Source organism: Cavia porcellus, unplaced genomic scaffold, assembly GCF_034190915.1.
Source record: "Cavia porcellus strain 051 isolate PalLab524CR breed Dunkin Hartley unplaced genomic scaffold, mCavPor4.1 scaffold_9, whole genome shotgun sequence".
Lineage (NCBI taxonomy): Eukaryota > Metazoa > Chordata > Mammalia > Rodentia > Caviidae > Cavia > Cavia porcellus.
Window position 1 is genome coordinate 90,570,723 of NW_026947492.1, and position 12,557 is coordinate 90,583,279.

The 12,557-nt window shown below is 37.7% G+C and overlaps 2 protein-coding genes across 4 annotated transcripts in view; one reads left to right on the plus strand and one right to left on the minus strand.

Annotated features, from left to right (window-relative positions):
• The window catches only part of LOC134477736 (endogenous retrovirus group K member 24 Gag polyprotein-like), a 266,810-nt gene that overhangs the window by 139,574 nt on the left and 114,679 nt on the right, over nt 1-12,557 (plus strand). The window lies entirely within an intron of this gene.
• The window catches only part of Prmt3 (protein arginine methyltransferase 3), a 102,564-nt gene that overhangs the window by 38,951 nt on the left and 51,056 nt on the right, over nt 1-12,557 (minus strand). For all 3 annotated transcript variants that reach the window (XM_003462595.5, XM_063256796.1, XM_023561868.2), the window contains 2 exons: nt 8,856-9,043; nt 6,403-6,489 (listed from right to left, as the gene is read on the minus strand). In XM_003462595.5, coding sequence (XP_003462643.1) covers nt 6,403-6,489; nt 8,856-9,043 — 275 coding nt within the window. The remainder of the gene's footprint in view (nt 1-6,402; nt 6,490-8,855; nt 9,044-12,557) is intronic.

Sequence of the window (12,557 nt, forward strand, 5' to 3'; positions counted from 1 at the left end):
TTTCACAAATGACATTAAAAATAAACTAGACCTATAAGACAATGCAATCAAATCTCTCCTGTGGTGTAAGTGGTAGGAGAGAATAAAAAGCAAAAGTTGTTTTTCATGGAAGGGTCTAACAATCTGAGAAGTAAAAACACTATCAGTCTACAGCACACATGCTACCGAAATTAAATCCAAAGGGGTGATTTTTTTAATTAGGCAAAAAATTGAAAATCTCATCAGAAAATAAATTATGCATATATTTAAAATGGGCTTGCTTACTTAAAGATTGCCCATTTTAATGTGTATCTATGCATTCATGTTTCAGGCACAAGAAGAAAAACAGCATCTAATGTATCTGAAGATTTGTACTTTGAGCAAAGAAATACTTGAATTTGTAACAGTAAACTAAAAAAAAAAAAAAAAGAATTTCTTCTTACTTCCCCATCCCTTTACCAAGTTTGTTTTTCAGCTTTCTGTACCTTCACTAATTTTTCTGACTATGTAATAGGGAGAAAAATTTCAACCAGGCATTCATCTCATATAATACCTATGTCATGGATCAGTCCTTTGTAAGCAGGGCAGCGGCTGGTTTATTGCCCAAAAGTACCCTTAAAGACCATGTGTGTAATAACAGCTCTGTGTGGCTGGTGTAGAGTATACAATGTCGGCACCATGCCAAAAAGCATTAGAGAGGTGGAGCAGACAGCGGTCTCACAAAGCATGAAAACTGATAAAAGCTTTAAACCATATAACTGTACTCATGTCAGGTTCATCTCAGGAGTAAGCATGCTTAAAGTTTAAAAAAAATTTCAAAGGTCTTTTTATCTGCTGCAGACGGAGAGATACGTGACTCAGTCTTCAAATCTGCTAGTCTAGTCTCTGAGGGAGAGGGCTGTTTGATGATGCACACTCTTTCTCTCTCCCTCCAAACAACTGCTATACAATTGGATAAAAATTATCAAATGTACCCTGTGTCTCTATATTTAAATCCCTTTATTCTTACTGAAATGTTCTCGGTGTCTATGTAACATATTTTAGATTCATACATAACATACTTCAGATTTATTTTATCTGAAATCCAACATGTAGCCGCCTTTCTTTTACGTTCAGAATATCTCATTTATAAAGTTTCCCTAAATTCTTCTAATAGTTCATGTAAACCCACCAAGGAAAATTTTTGGATAAAGAAAGAGAACATTTTACTTTACAAGTAAAGTATTGCAGTGATTTTTATCCTTTACCAGTAAACTGGGAAACGTAGCGCTCATTTCAAATGGTGATGAGAACTGCCAGAGTGCTTATAATGAATCAGCACCTTCCCTGCCTTCCCAGGGCCCAACACCTGCAATATATGTGTCATCACCCGCAGACAGTTTTATCAAGGGTTTGACAGAATCCTCTCCAAAGAGTTTACATTCAATGCTATACACCAAAATCTGTCCTTAGTACTCAGCATGCACTCGATAACAACAGAATCTGTACCACGTTCCTCAAGGTGAGCTCAGAACTGTTACCCATACAATTCCACCTCTACATACTCTAGAATCAACTCAAACACCAGAACCTCCGCATTTCCAAAAAGATTTTACTATCTCAACTATTCAGGCAAGTTGAGAATAAAAATGCAAGTGCAGAGTTACTTATAAATGTAAAGTACTGTAACACTGTACATCTAATTTTTATTATAGAACTCTTCGAATGTACAAGGACAAATTAGAGTACTCATTTATATACTATTTTTCAATACCAAAATTTTGGTTACATTTGAATTAAATGACTTCAGAATAAAAGTAAGATTTATCTAAGAATGACAGTTTCTTTTAATACTAATCTTCTTGCACTATATCTGAAATAACACAAAGTATAACATGATGCTACAAATGTGGTATGAAACTCCCTTGGTAGCACAATACTCCCCCAGGTAAAACCACTTTCCAAAACTTACCAGCAGTCAGGGTGCCATGTGACCAGTATGCAGCCAAGCAGATGTACTAAGTCAAGCAGGAGATAGTTAAGATGCTTTGGGGAGCAGAGAGCAGGGAAAGGGGTGCATCCGTAAGGGTCTGTAAATCTGGGGTTGGCAGCAGTGGTTGACACTTATGGAGTGGCCCAGAGGCAAGAGGGCTACTTGGGCCTCCAGTGATGGAACCACCGTGTTTTCTACAGAAGACACATCTTTGTGGCAGGAGGAGTTCTAGTTGTTTCCAGAAGTACAAAAACACTGTCTATTCCTTTAGACTTCCCAATGTGTCTGAGAATGATTTTATTCCCTTGAATAAATCCCTCTCTATTTAAATAGGTTGATCTGATGTCTGAAACTAAAAACTCTGACCAATAAGTCAAAAGCCACAGAATGTTTCAATGAAAGTCAATACTTTCCTAAAATGAGAAAACACTTAAAATTAAAAAACAAATACAGTGGAGCCTCGAGTTATGACCAGCCTCACAGAACAACTTGGGTTAAGATCACAGTTTTAGGTTTAACTCACAAAGTCTTGAGCTACGACCTGAATGCTGGTCACTTGTGTGGCTGTAAGTAAAGACCTGCGATGCTAGCAAAGTGTACAGCAGTGTCTGTAAGGGGCAGTCTGCGTCCAGATGTGAGAGCTTGTCAATGTGATTTCAGTCAGTGCTTTACAGAATTACTACAATTGCTGCTATCAAAATGGCTCCCCAAAAGCTAGGAAAGAAGTGAAGGAAGAAAGGAAAGGTAAAGAAAGCACAGTCCAGAAGAAGGAAATTACAATCCAGAAGAAGGAAACTGTAGAAATATGAGTGTGTTGCTATGACTGATCTTGCTAAAACGTACAGCACACTGAAATCCATCATCTTGACAATCTTACAGAGAGGTTTGTGTAAGGAAGCTTGTGTTGCAAAAGGTGTTACTTGAATTAGTAAGTCACAATCAACAGTGTTAGGTGAGGTAGAAAGGCTATTATTAGTGGAGATAAACAAAAAGCAAATGGTAGTTACAGCCTGAGTCATAATTTATGAAAAAGCTAGGGCTAGAAAGGCAGATCTCATAAAGAACACCACATAAAGGTGTAAGAATGATGAAACATTTCACAATAGTAAGGGGTGGTTTCACAATTTTAAAGCAAGAACTGCGGATCACAGCATGTCTAGGTATGGAGAAGCAGCCAATGGTGATAAAAGGGCTGCTGAGAATTACATGCACCACCACTTAGAAACAATGGCATGGAGAAATGACTTTTGCTCTCAAATTTTCAACTGAGATGAAACTGGGTTTTTAGAAGAGAGTGCCCAGGAAAAGAAAATGCTGGGCCACAAGACTATGGACAGGCTAACCTTACTGCTCTGTGCTAACGTGAATGGTGACCTCAGGGTAAAGCTTGTCTTGTTTTATCACTGAGACCCCTATGGTATTTGGAAAACATAAAGCCGTGAAGAATAGATCTAGGGTGTCTTGTGGAGGTCTAACACAAAAGCCTGGATATCAGGAGTACTTTTCCTTGAGAGGATCAGGGAGGCTTTCTGTCCCACTGTTAAGAAGTATCTAGAGGACAGTTTTACCACTCAGGCCTCTCAGCATGGGCCACACTGTTGCTCACCCACGGTATTTAGAGAACTGGCTGAAGGATTCCCATGGCTCTCGGTCAGGTTCCTCGCACCTAATACAGCTCCTCTTCTGCAGCCTACAGACCACAGGTGATATCAAACCTAACTTTAAGAAGCTATACACCAAGGACTTACTCTTGGAGTGCTTTCAGGTGGCCTTGGCTACAGACTTAACTTTTAAAACGTTCTGGAAGGAGCACCACAACACCCTTTTCTGTGTGGGCTTCACTGAGAAATCCTGGGCCAATGTCTGTCTCTCTAACGACACAGAGAACTGCCTGGAAGAAAGTGTGGCCTGAGCCTTCTGCTGGCCCTGTGGTTGATGACGCTGTCACACAGCAGAGTCCAGAGGCGTGCAGGTACATGGTGATGCTGAGGAACTGGGGGAGGGACACTCGGGAACTGTCTACAGAGGAGCTTCGGCAACTCTGACTGAGCCACAGAGAATGGCAGCTGAGGAGCCTCCGGATGAGGGGAGGAGTATCAACTGTCAGTGCAGCAGAGCTCTTCTGAAGAAAGGAAACCCTGGGAAAAGGGACAGAGCTACAGACATCCGTAGAGATGCATTCGCTTGCCTATTGACAGTGTGGTGTCACACTACAGAACAGTGTTGAAAGACAGAAACAGACAACCTTAGACCAGGTTTTAGTTCTGAAAAGGCTCAGACCAAGTGAGCCAGAATCAGGTCTCCCGAGGAGAGGACACCAGGGACCAGATTCCTGATGTCCCTATGGAAGGGCCTCTCCTTCCAAACAGTTACCACCTTCCATTTCGTCCTCTCTTCCTGCAAGCTAAAGACAGCAGCTTGGATGGTAAGTACGGTGTGAAACTGTTGTTTCTGCTAAACTAGGGACGTTTAATAAGTATTTGGTGAATATACATGGGAAATTAGTGGTGTTTCTGGTAAATTACGCACATTATAATCTTCCCTAAGTGATAGAGTTGTGCTAGTTTATGTGAAGAGTTCACATGTCTTAGTTATTTTTCTCTCACTGCTGAGGCAAAATGCCTTAAAGGAAGTAAGGTTTATTTAGCTCACAGTTTGTAGAAGTTTCAGTCCTTAGTTGGCTGCCTCCAATGCAGGCTGGCACATGGCAGAGAGGTGTCACAGAGGACAACATTCAAGGCACCCACGAGGTAGCAAAAGCAGCAAGGGAAGAAGCCAAATGTCTTTCTCTTACATTGTATCCAGGCTAATAGGATTAGGGTGATGGCAAACCGATCAGTGGACCAATTCAGTAATCACACACCTATAACCCCAGAATTCTACACTCTAGGTTCAGCCACTTCTGAAAAAGCCCACCTAAGACTACACTAAACATAAGCCATAACATCACTGAAAATAGATTTGAAATATTATTTTAAAATATTGGCGACAGAATAATTTCTAAGAATTCTCTTACAGATCAATCAATTTTCATGAATTTTTTTTTTTTTTTACCTTTCAAAGGTTACAGTATCAAAACATGGAGAAAGTCTAGGACTTAAAACCAAAATGACTTAAGGCTGAGGGAAATAAAATTTTGTTTTTCATTAACTAGGTTAAATAAATGAGTATCATTGGCACATACCCCAAAGTCAGAAGTAAGGACTTTATTTTTTAAATTATAAAACCAATTTCAATAAGAAAATCACTAAAATTATCAAAGCACCTTGTGTGTTAGTCATGTAGGTATACAGTAATTAATGGAACAAAATTAACAAACAATTTTAAAAGAACCATAAAATCTTTTACGTGTCAATCTGAACAAAATATTTAAAATCACCAGCTTAAAGAATCAACATGAAGAGCTGGGCGTGGTGGCTCATGCCTGTAATCCCAGCACTTGGGAGGCTGAGGTGGGAGGATCATTGCAAGTTCAAGACCAGCCTGGGCTACAAAGTGAGCTCAAAGCCAGCCTAAACTGTATAAGCGAGACCCCGTCTCCAAAAAGACCAAAAAAAAAAAAAAAAAAAAAAAAAAAAATCAACATGAATTAACATGATTATTGATTTCTATGTAGTTTCTAACAATACAATTTTCCATTCAAATTTCAACTTTTAAGGATGGATCAGAATTTTAAAATCCCTAAGTAAAACACTAGATAAATATTCACATCACTACTGCCTATGTATATGCCTTCTTAAGTAAAGCCCATTAACGTTCTGGGTCTCCTGGTAAAGATTATCTTAAAATTACTAAATATTTAGAAATTACTTAATGCAGGAAAAAAAGAGGTTATAAAAACATGGCATTTCTGCTTCACTGTAGGTACCTTCAAATATCTCACTAACTAATCCATGTAACTAATCAATGAGTAGAATTATTGCCATTTTTCTGAAAGCAGTTGACTAGTCTGAGTTACATATTACAGAACCCAGGTAACTTGAACAAAGAAACAAGTAAATGGGAGAACCAAATGTGAACACAGATCTAACTTGTAAAAAGCCTTCATCTTTTCTATTAGGTCAGGTTCACTCCTTAAAGAAAGTTAAATCAGTATTTTTCATACATGAATTAATATACAAATTAAGCGTTAAGAATTACTGGAAGAAGTAGGATATGAATTTTTGTTTTACAAGATAAACTAAAATGCTTCTGATTAATTGTAAGACAAGTAAAAAGAAATATATATGGAAAAATTATGTTAACATGACTTCTTAATACTTTTGCAATCAAACTAACTTTTGTGACATCTATCCACTTCTTAAAATAGACCTCCTAAATGGCCAAGCAAAGGCAAAAAAGTTTGTCAAAGGCATTAGATGTTTTCATTTATCTAAGCCTGGTAATTAATTCATTAGTTTGTCAATCAACCCACTACTAGTGAAATCTGAAGAGTAAAGGGAATAGCTCACCGTGCACATGGATGTCTTTGTGATTTTTAGGGAAAAATCTGAAGAAAACTCCAAATCTGAAATAGATGTTGTATGGCAATCTATACGCTATTCATTAAAAAGGAGAGAAAGGAAGAAATTAGCAAGATATTTTTTTAGAATAGAAAAATACTCTTTCTTTAGGCACAGAAAGATTACTAGAAGCCAGTATTTAGTAGAATTTAATCATTTACACACACCATATTGGGGATTATTTTCAAATTTAAGGAGTATCTGAGGTCTATCATTTAATTTTTCTTCAAATCACATGAGTATCTTTCACTTAAAGAATTCTTGTAAGCCATAATGTATATCAAGTCATGGCACTGATCTGCTAGTTTTCCTGAGACAAACTAAATAAACACTGTCAAATAGAAATGTTTTTCTGTGTATTATCTAAAATTTTGCATGTCACCTATAGTATCTCTGCTGTAAATTAAATGTAATTCACAGTAAACTAACAATAAATACTTTCAGAAGAAATGGCAAGTTGGGACATATACTAAAATTGTTTTAAAATTCATTTCTGATATATTTAAAGATACATTTAAATGTTAGATTTTAGGGAGAAAAACCACAATTCAAACAAAAGAGCAAAACCAGAGCTAGGGATGTAGCTCAGTGCAAAGGTCCTAGGTTCACTCTCCAGTTCGCAAAACCAAAAAAAAATTGTCATGTATCTTTATTTTCAGGTCCTGCTCTGGTTCAAATTTTGCATTTTGGATTGGGAAGAAATCCCCTTTCAGCAACCACAGTTCAAGGACCTGGTGCTCTAAGGGTTGCACTGGCTGAATGCATTGGTTGTGACCTCATGAATGCAAGTCCAGGAGGACACACGAGGCATCACTGTATAGAAAACAGTTTGAGAAAAAAAGGTATAGTGTGGTTACCTTTTATTTGTAGGAACCCTGGGGAACACAGAACAACTGATAGTGACTTAAAACAAATGACACTTTTAAAGAAAAGCTGTATATTTACTAAATACTTTTGTTTTTCAGTCTTAAATTTTCTATTACAGCTATTTATTCATAATAGTTTTGGGATTAAACAAAAAGATCACGAGAGGGAGAAACTGGAACTAACTTGCCCAACTCTTCTCTTTCTATTCCACCTTAAAGGTGACCTGACTACAACTGCACATGACTTCCCCAAGGCAGAAAGCCATGTAAATCCCCAACTGCCAGTGGGCCAGGCACCAAGTGATCCTGTAATCATCAGCTGGGCTGCGCTTCTGATTCATTTCTAAACATTGAATGCACTTACATCAGCTTGTGCTTCTTGAGAAACATCTTACTTATTATTCTCTGTCAGTTCTTTGCTAGTCCCATTATTTAAGTACAGGTTGACCAAAAATTCCATATATTTTGTTTTTATTAAATAACAGGAAATACAAAAATTGTAATTTTATCAAATTTATTCAATACAAGGACTGATCAGCTGAAATACCACCTGCACACATGATGCTCAGGATGGATGCGTTCCCCGCCTGAAGCTAAGAGTACACTGCTAAGTGCTTGATTTTAATCCTTATCTCTTTAATAAACTTAATAAATATTTATACTTTGTGCAAAGGCCAATTACTGTTGCTATAAAAATAATACTAAGCACTAACATCACAAAAATGAGGAGACAATATTCTAAATCTAACACTGAACAAACTTACAACTGAGACCATATAGAATGAACAAAAATTCAAGATAAAATCAATTTAACATGGTAAAAAAAATAATGAAATACCACAGGAATTAATTCAAAACTTTCAGCACAATATGGCTTACACTTCAGAGGCAAATTGACTGTAATTAGTTAATCTTAGAAGGCTACAAGACATTTGAATAAGAGAAATTCAAATAAGTGAATACTGTGCTGTAGGACACTAGAATCAAACCAGGAGGTAGTGAAGCAGAGGTGGTGATCCAGCAGGACTTTCTACTGTAACTTAGCCACAGTAAAAGCTAAGTTACGAGTTGGCTAGTTCAGGGTTACCGGTGAAGGGTTATAAAACCGAGTAAACAAGTTTAAAAACACAAACAGAATTCCAAACAGATGGGAATCAGGTGGTATTATGGCCTCAAGTTATTTGACACTAAGTGAAGCTGCTTTCAAGGTCCACATACAAAATAAAGTCAGTGCTCTGCTTCTACAGTCCTGCATCCTTTAACTGAACCACTGTGAATTTAAAATTTGTATTTGAAAACAGGTGTGCCTGTACAGAACACGTATAGGCTTTACTTTTTCTATTATTCCCTCAACAATAAAGTATGGAAACTACTTTCACAACATTTATATTGCAAGAATCTGAACAACACTGGATTTTGGTATCCACAAGGCTCCTAGAACCAACCCTCACAGAGTTGTGACAACACTGACCTCAAATAACGAACTAAGAAAAAGAATAATACTTTTATTTAAAATAAAACTGACAAAACACTTACCTTAATATCACAAGGCTCTGAAATAAGAGTCTCTGGATCTATAACCTCCACCACTGCTTCTGGAATAACTGCTTTCTTCATGCAGGACATGTTGAAGCCATAGACGTTGTCCCAGAAATCAATTCTATCAGCGTGTTTATTCACATCACTCACTGCTACAAGGCTGATGGTGCAAATGTCAGGGTAGACTGTGAACAAAAGGCCCAGCTATGTAGTACCATCTCCTTTAACGAGAATAAATTTTAAAACATATATATATATTTTCATACACACACACACACACACACACACACACACACACACACACACACCAAATCCATTGGTATACACTACTATCAAAGGAAAATTAACGAAGGTAAAGGTCAGGGAGAACAGCACAGTTCCTTTTTATGGGCTCTTTTAAAAATATACCCATTATCAAGAGGGCAAAATTAAAACAGGATTCCAATTATGGACTCATTAAAAGTATGAAAACAGGATAAAATTAATCACCCAGAAACATAAACTTAGTAATATTAAAACTTAAAATATGCTGATTTTAGTCACTAAATCTTTATTCCATATATTCCACTAAAAATGCAGAAAGAGACCAATCATTCAGATAGATATGCAGCAATGTAAAACACGTAATTAAATTTAACTTTACAGTTTTGTTGAAGACCAGTTCATATTATCCTCTTACTCAATATAAAAGCAAATTAAGAACATTAAGAACATGCCAATGTATGTACCAGTCTAATGTGAGGTCTGTGGACGTATGTCCCTGCCTTCAAGAAACAACTGACAATTGACAATCAGGAAACAAGATGACAATTACTCAGAAAGAGACAGAACAAGGTACTATGGAAGCTCAAAACCAGTGATTTCAAACTTGGAGGAAGCCAGGGAACAGGGCTACCAGTAAGGTAAAACTGAAACCCCAGGAACAGTGGGGAGGGAAGCGTGTTGTCGCAAGAATGAGCAGTGCACACAAGGTCACAATTAGTAGATGCCATGCCTTACACACAACCTAGTCAGAGACGTGAGGAAGGCACCAGAGCAAACTGTATCAGTAAATCATAATAACCCAGCAAAAATTTTCATATAGAGTAGCAACACAATCAGATTGTGGTTTTAGAAAAACTATTTGGAGCGCAATGTTCAGAATGATTGGGAAGATGCTAGACTGAAAGAAAAACAAAGAAATAGCTGTAGTCCACGAGATAAGAATGAGGCTGAGGGCTGTGACTGGAAAGAAGACGCATCACTCAAGGGACAGCTAGGAGGCGGAACCCCTAGAACTCTGAGACAGGCTGCTTGTAGAGGCAAAGAAGAGTCAAGGTGAGCGTCAAGCTTTGGCAACTGGACAGTCTGTCCTGTTAAACTTCACAGTAAGAAAAAACACAGGCAGATTCCAGAGGAATACGAAAGCTTACCGTTTGCAGCACCAGCAGATAAAAACACTCAGTAAAGAGCTGAAACACAAGTCTGAAATCCAAAAGGAACGCGCTGGGCCTGTGATATTGGAAAGCATGAGCACACAAATGGGAATGAAAGTAACGGGAGCTCAGGAGACCGAGGGCGACTCCACGGTGACCACCAGAATTTCCCAGATATACAGAAGGAGCAAGGGGCGAAGCCACTGGAAGGGGAAAGCAAAGGCTGGGAGAGTTATGGAAAAAGTGATTCCGGAAGAAAATGCCAAGTTTTTTCTTTTTTTATTCTTTTTGGTAGGGCAGGGGCTTCAAGTGCTCTACTGAGATACAACCCACAAGTAAAGCTCCTTATGATACAAATTTAAAAAAAAAAACAATTTTTTGTGATAAAACTAATTTTTCCTTTGAATATCACTTGTTATGGTTGATACATGGTGTTGACTTGAGTTTATAAGTTTTAGTGACTCGGCAGGGAGCCAGGATCCTTACTTTGTAAATATCCTCAGCCTATGCAAGAGGAGGGCACAGAGATGGTGTGAGTGCTACACCGGCCCTGGAGCAGGGGGTGAGGAGGGTGACCTGGGTACAATATAAAGGAGAAGAGGCTTATTCTCCACTTTTGTTCTGGCTGCGTCACACATTCTACCTTGGAGCGAGCTGATTATGGACTGAAACTTCCACAAACTGTGAGCTTAAATAAAACTTTCCCTTTCTTCACTCTGGGCGTCAGATATTTTGTCTCAGCAACAAGAAAACAGTAACCAAGACAATCATAAATAGCAACTTTTAGGAAATTCGTGGAATACAGTAAATTAAATCTTATGTTCCTAACCAATAGAGAATACAAATGTATCAAAGAAATGCAAAAATCACCACGATTATTAAGTGGGCTTCAGATTTAAATGGAAATTACCCCCCTCTCCTTCTAAATTTTATTTTCATCCACAGCCCTGGAAATTTTATTATTCAGTAATTACAGTACCCATATATCCTCCAAAAACCTCATGACAAGATGTGCTGGGAACTGAGAGAAAACACACTGCGCACTATGTCAGCGACAGGGTTCTCATCAGCACAACAGAGCCATGAGGCTGGTGCCCCGGGCCCTGGTCCATGGCTGTGGAACCTGAGTTACTTCCACCTTCGCTAGCCCCACAAACAGGTAAAGGCTCCCGGTCGATACAAATTCTTCAGAGTAACTCATTTGCTGTACGAAATGCTAACCAGCAAGAGAAGCAACTACAGGAAAGTCGTTTAGTTTCCTAGGTAAGGTCCTTAAGATGAAAAACAATGCAAAGAATAAGAATCCTGAAGCAGTCAGATATTTGGCTAACTTCTTCATATTCCTTTCTTAACACTAAAATGACAAACACAGAGGCATTCCAGCAGGGTTCCCTAAAATTTCATACTGAAAGGAGGATCACAATGAGGGTACAGTAGGGGTGAGCAAATGGCTTTCTGTAAAGTTACTACTTTAGGTTTTATGGGCTGAATGTTTTTTTGCAGAAAGTGCTACTTTCTGCTGCTGCTGGTTTCATACGCAATACATAAACAAATGAACGTGACTGTGTTCCAATAAAACTTTATTTACAAATAGGACGCAGGCCAGATGAGATACCCTTGATAAGAGATGAGAGAAATGACTGATGTGGTTTTTATCAGGGCCACCAAACTGACCTCCTTCAGTGAGGGCCACTTATGGTATAGCTTATGGGAGCCCCATACCCCACCAAAGACTGCACATTTAAGTTACTTTGCATATTCATAAAGTTTTTCTACACTAGAATATTATTAAAAATCTTAACAGAAATTTTTAATCAGTCTCGTCAAATTCAGTTAGTTGGCTGTTTTTGTAAGTTTGATTAGAATACAGCTACATTTGTTTACATAGTATCCGTAGCTGTGATACAGCAGCCAGCAGAGCTAAGATAGAGACCATAAGACCATGAAATTGAAAATATTTACTATCGGGCCTTTTATAGAAAAAGAGTGCTGATATCTGGTTCTACATCAAACAATGTGATATATCAGTTATATGATTAAAAAAAGATGGTTTTTTCACACTATGTTCTGAAAATTAGAAAACAGTTTTTAAACTATATTGGCAATAAGACAAAACATACTAAAGAATATGATTTTACTTTTTCTAGAGTCAAGGTACATTTTTAAGCTTGTTATATTAAAAAAACATACAAAATCACAATTCTTATATTTTAGAACCTAAAAACAAAATCATTTATGCCTCAGTAAGATCCATGAATATTTATAAAAATTGTAATCAGTGTTA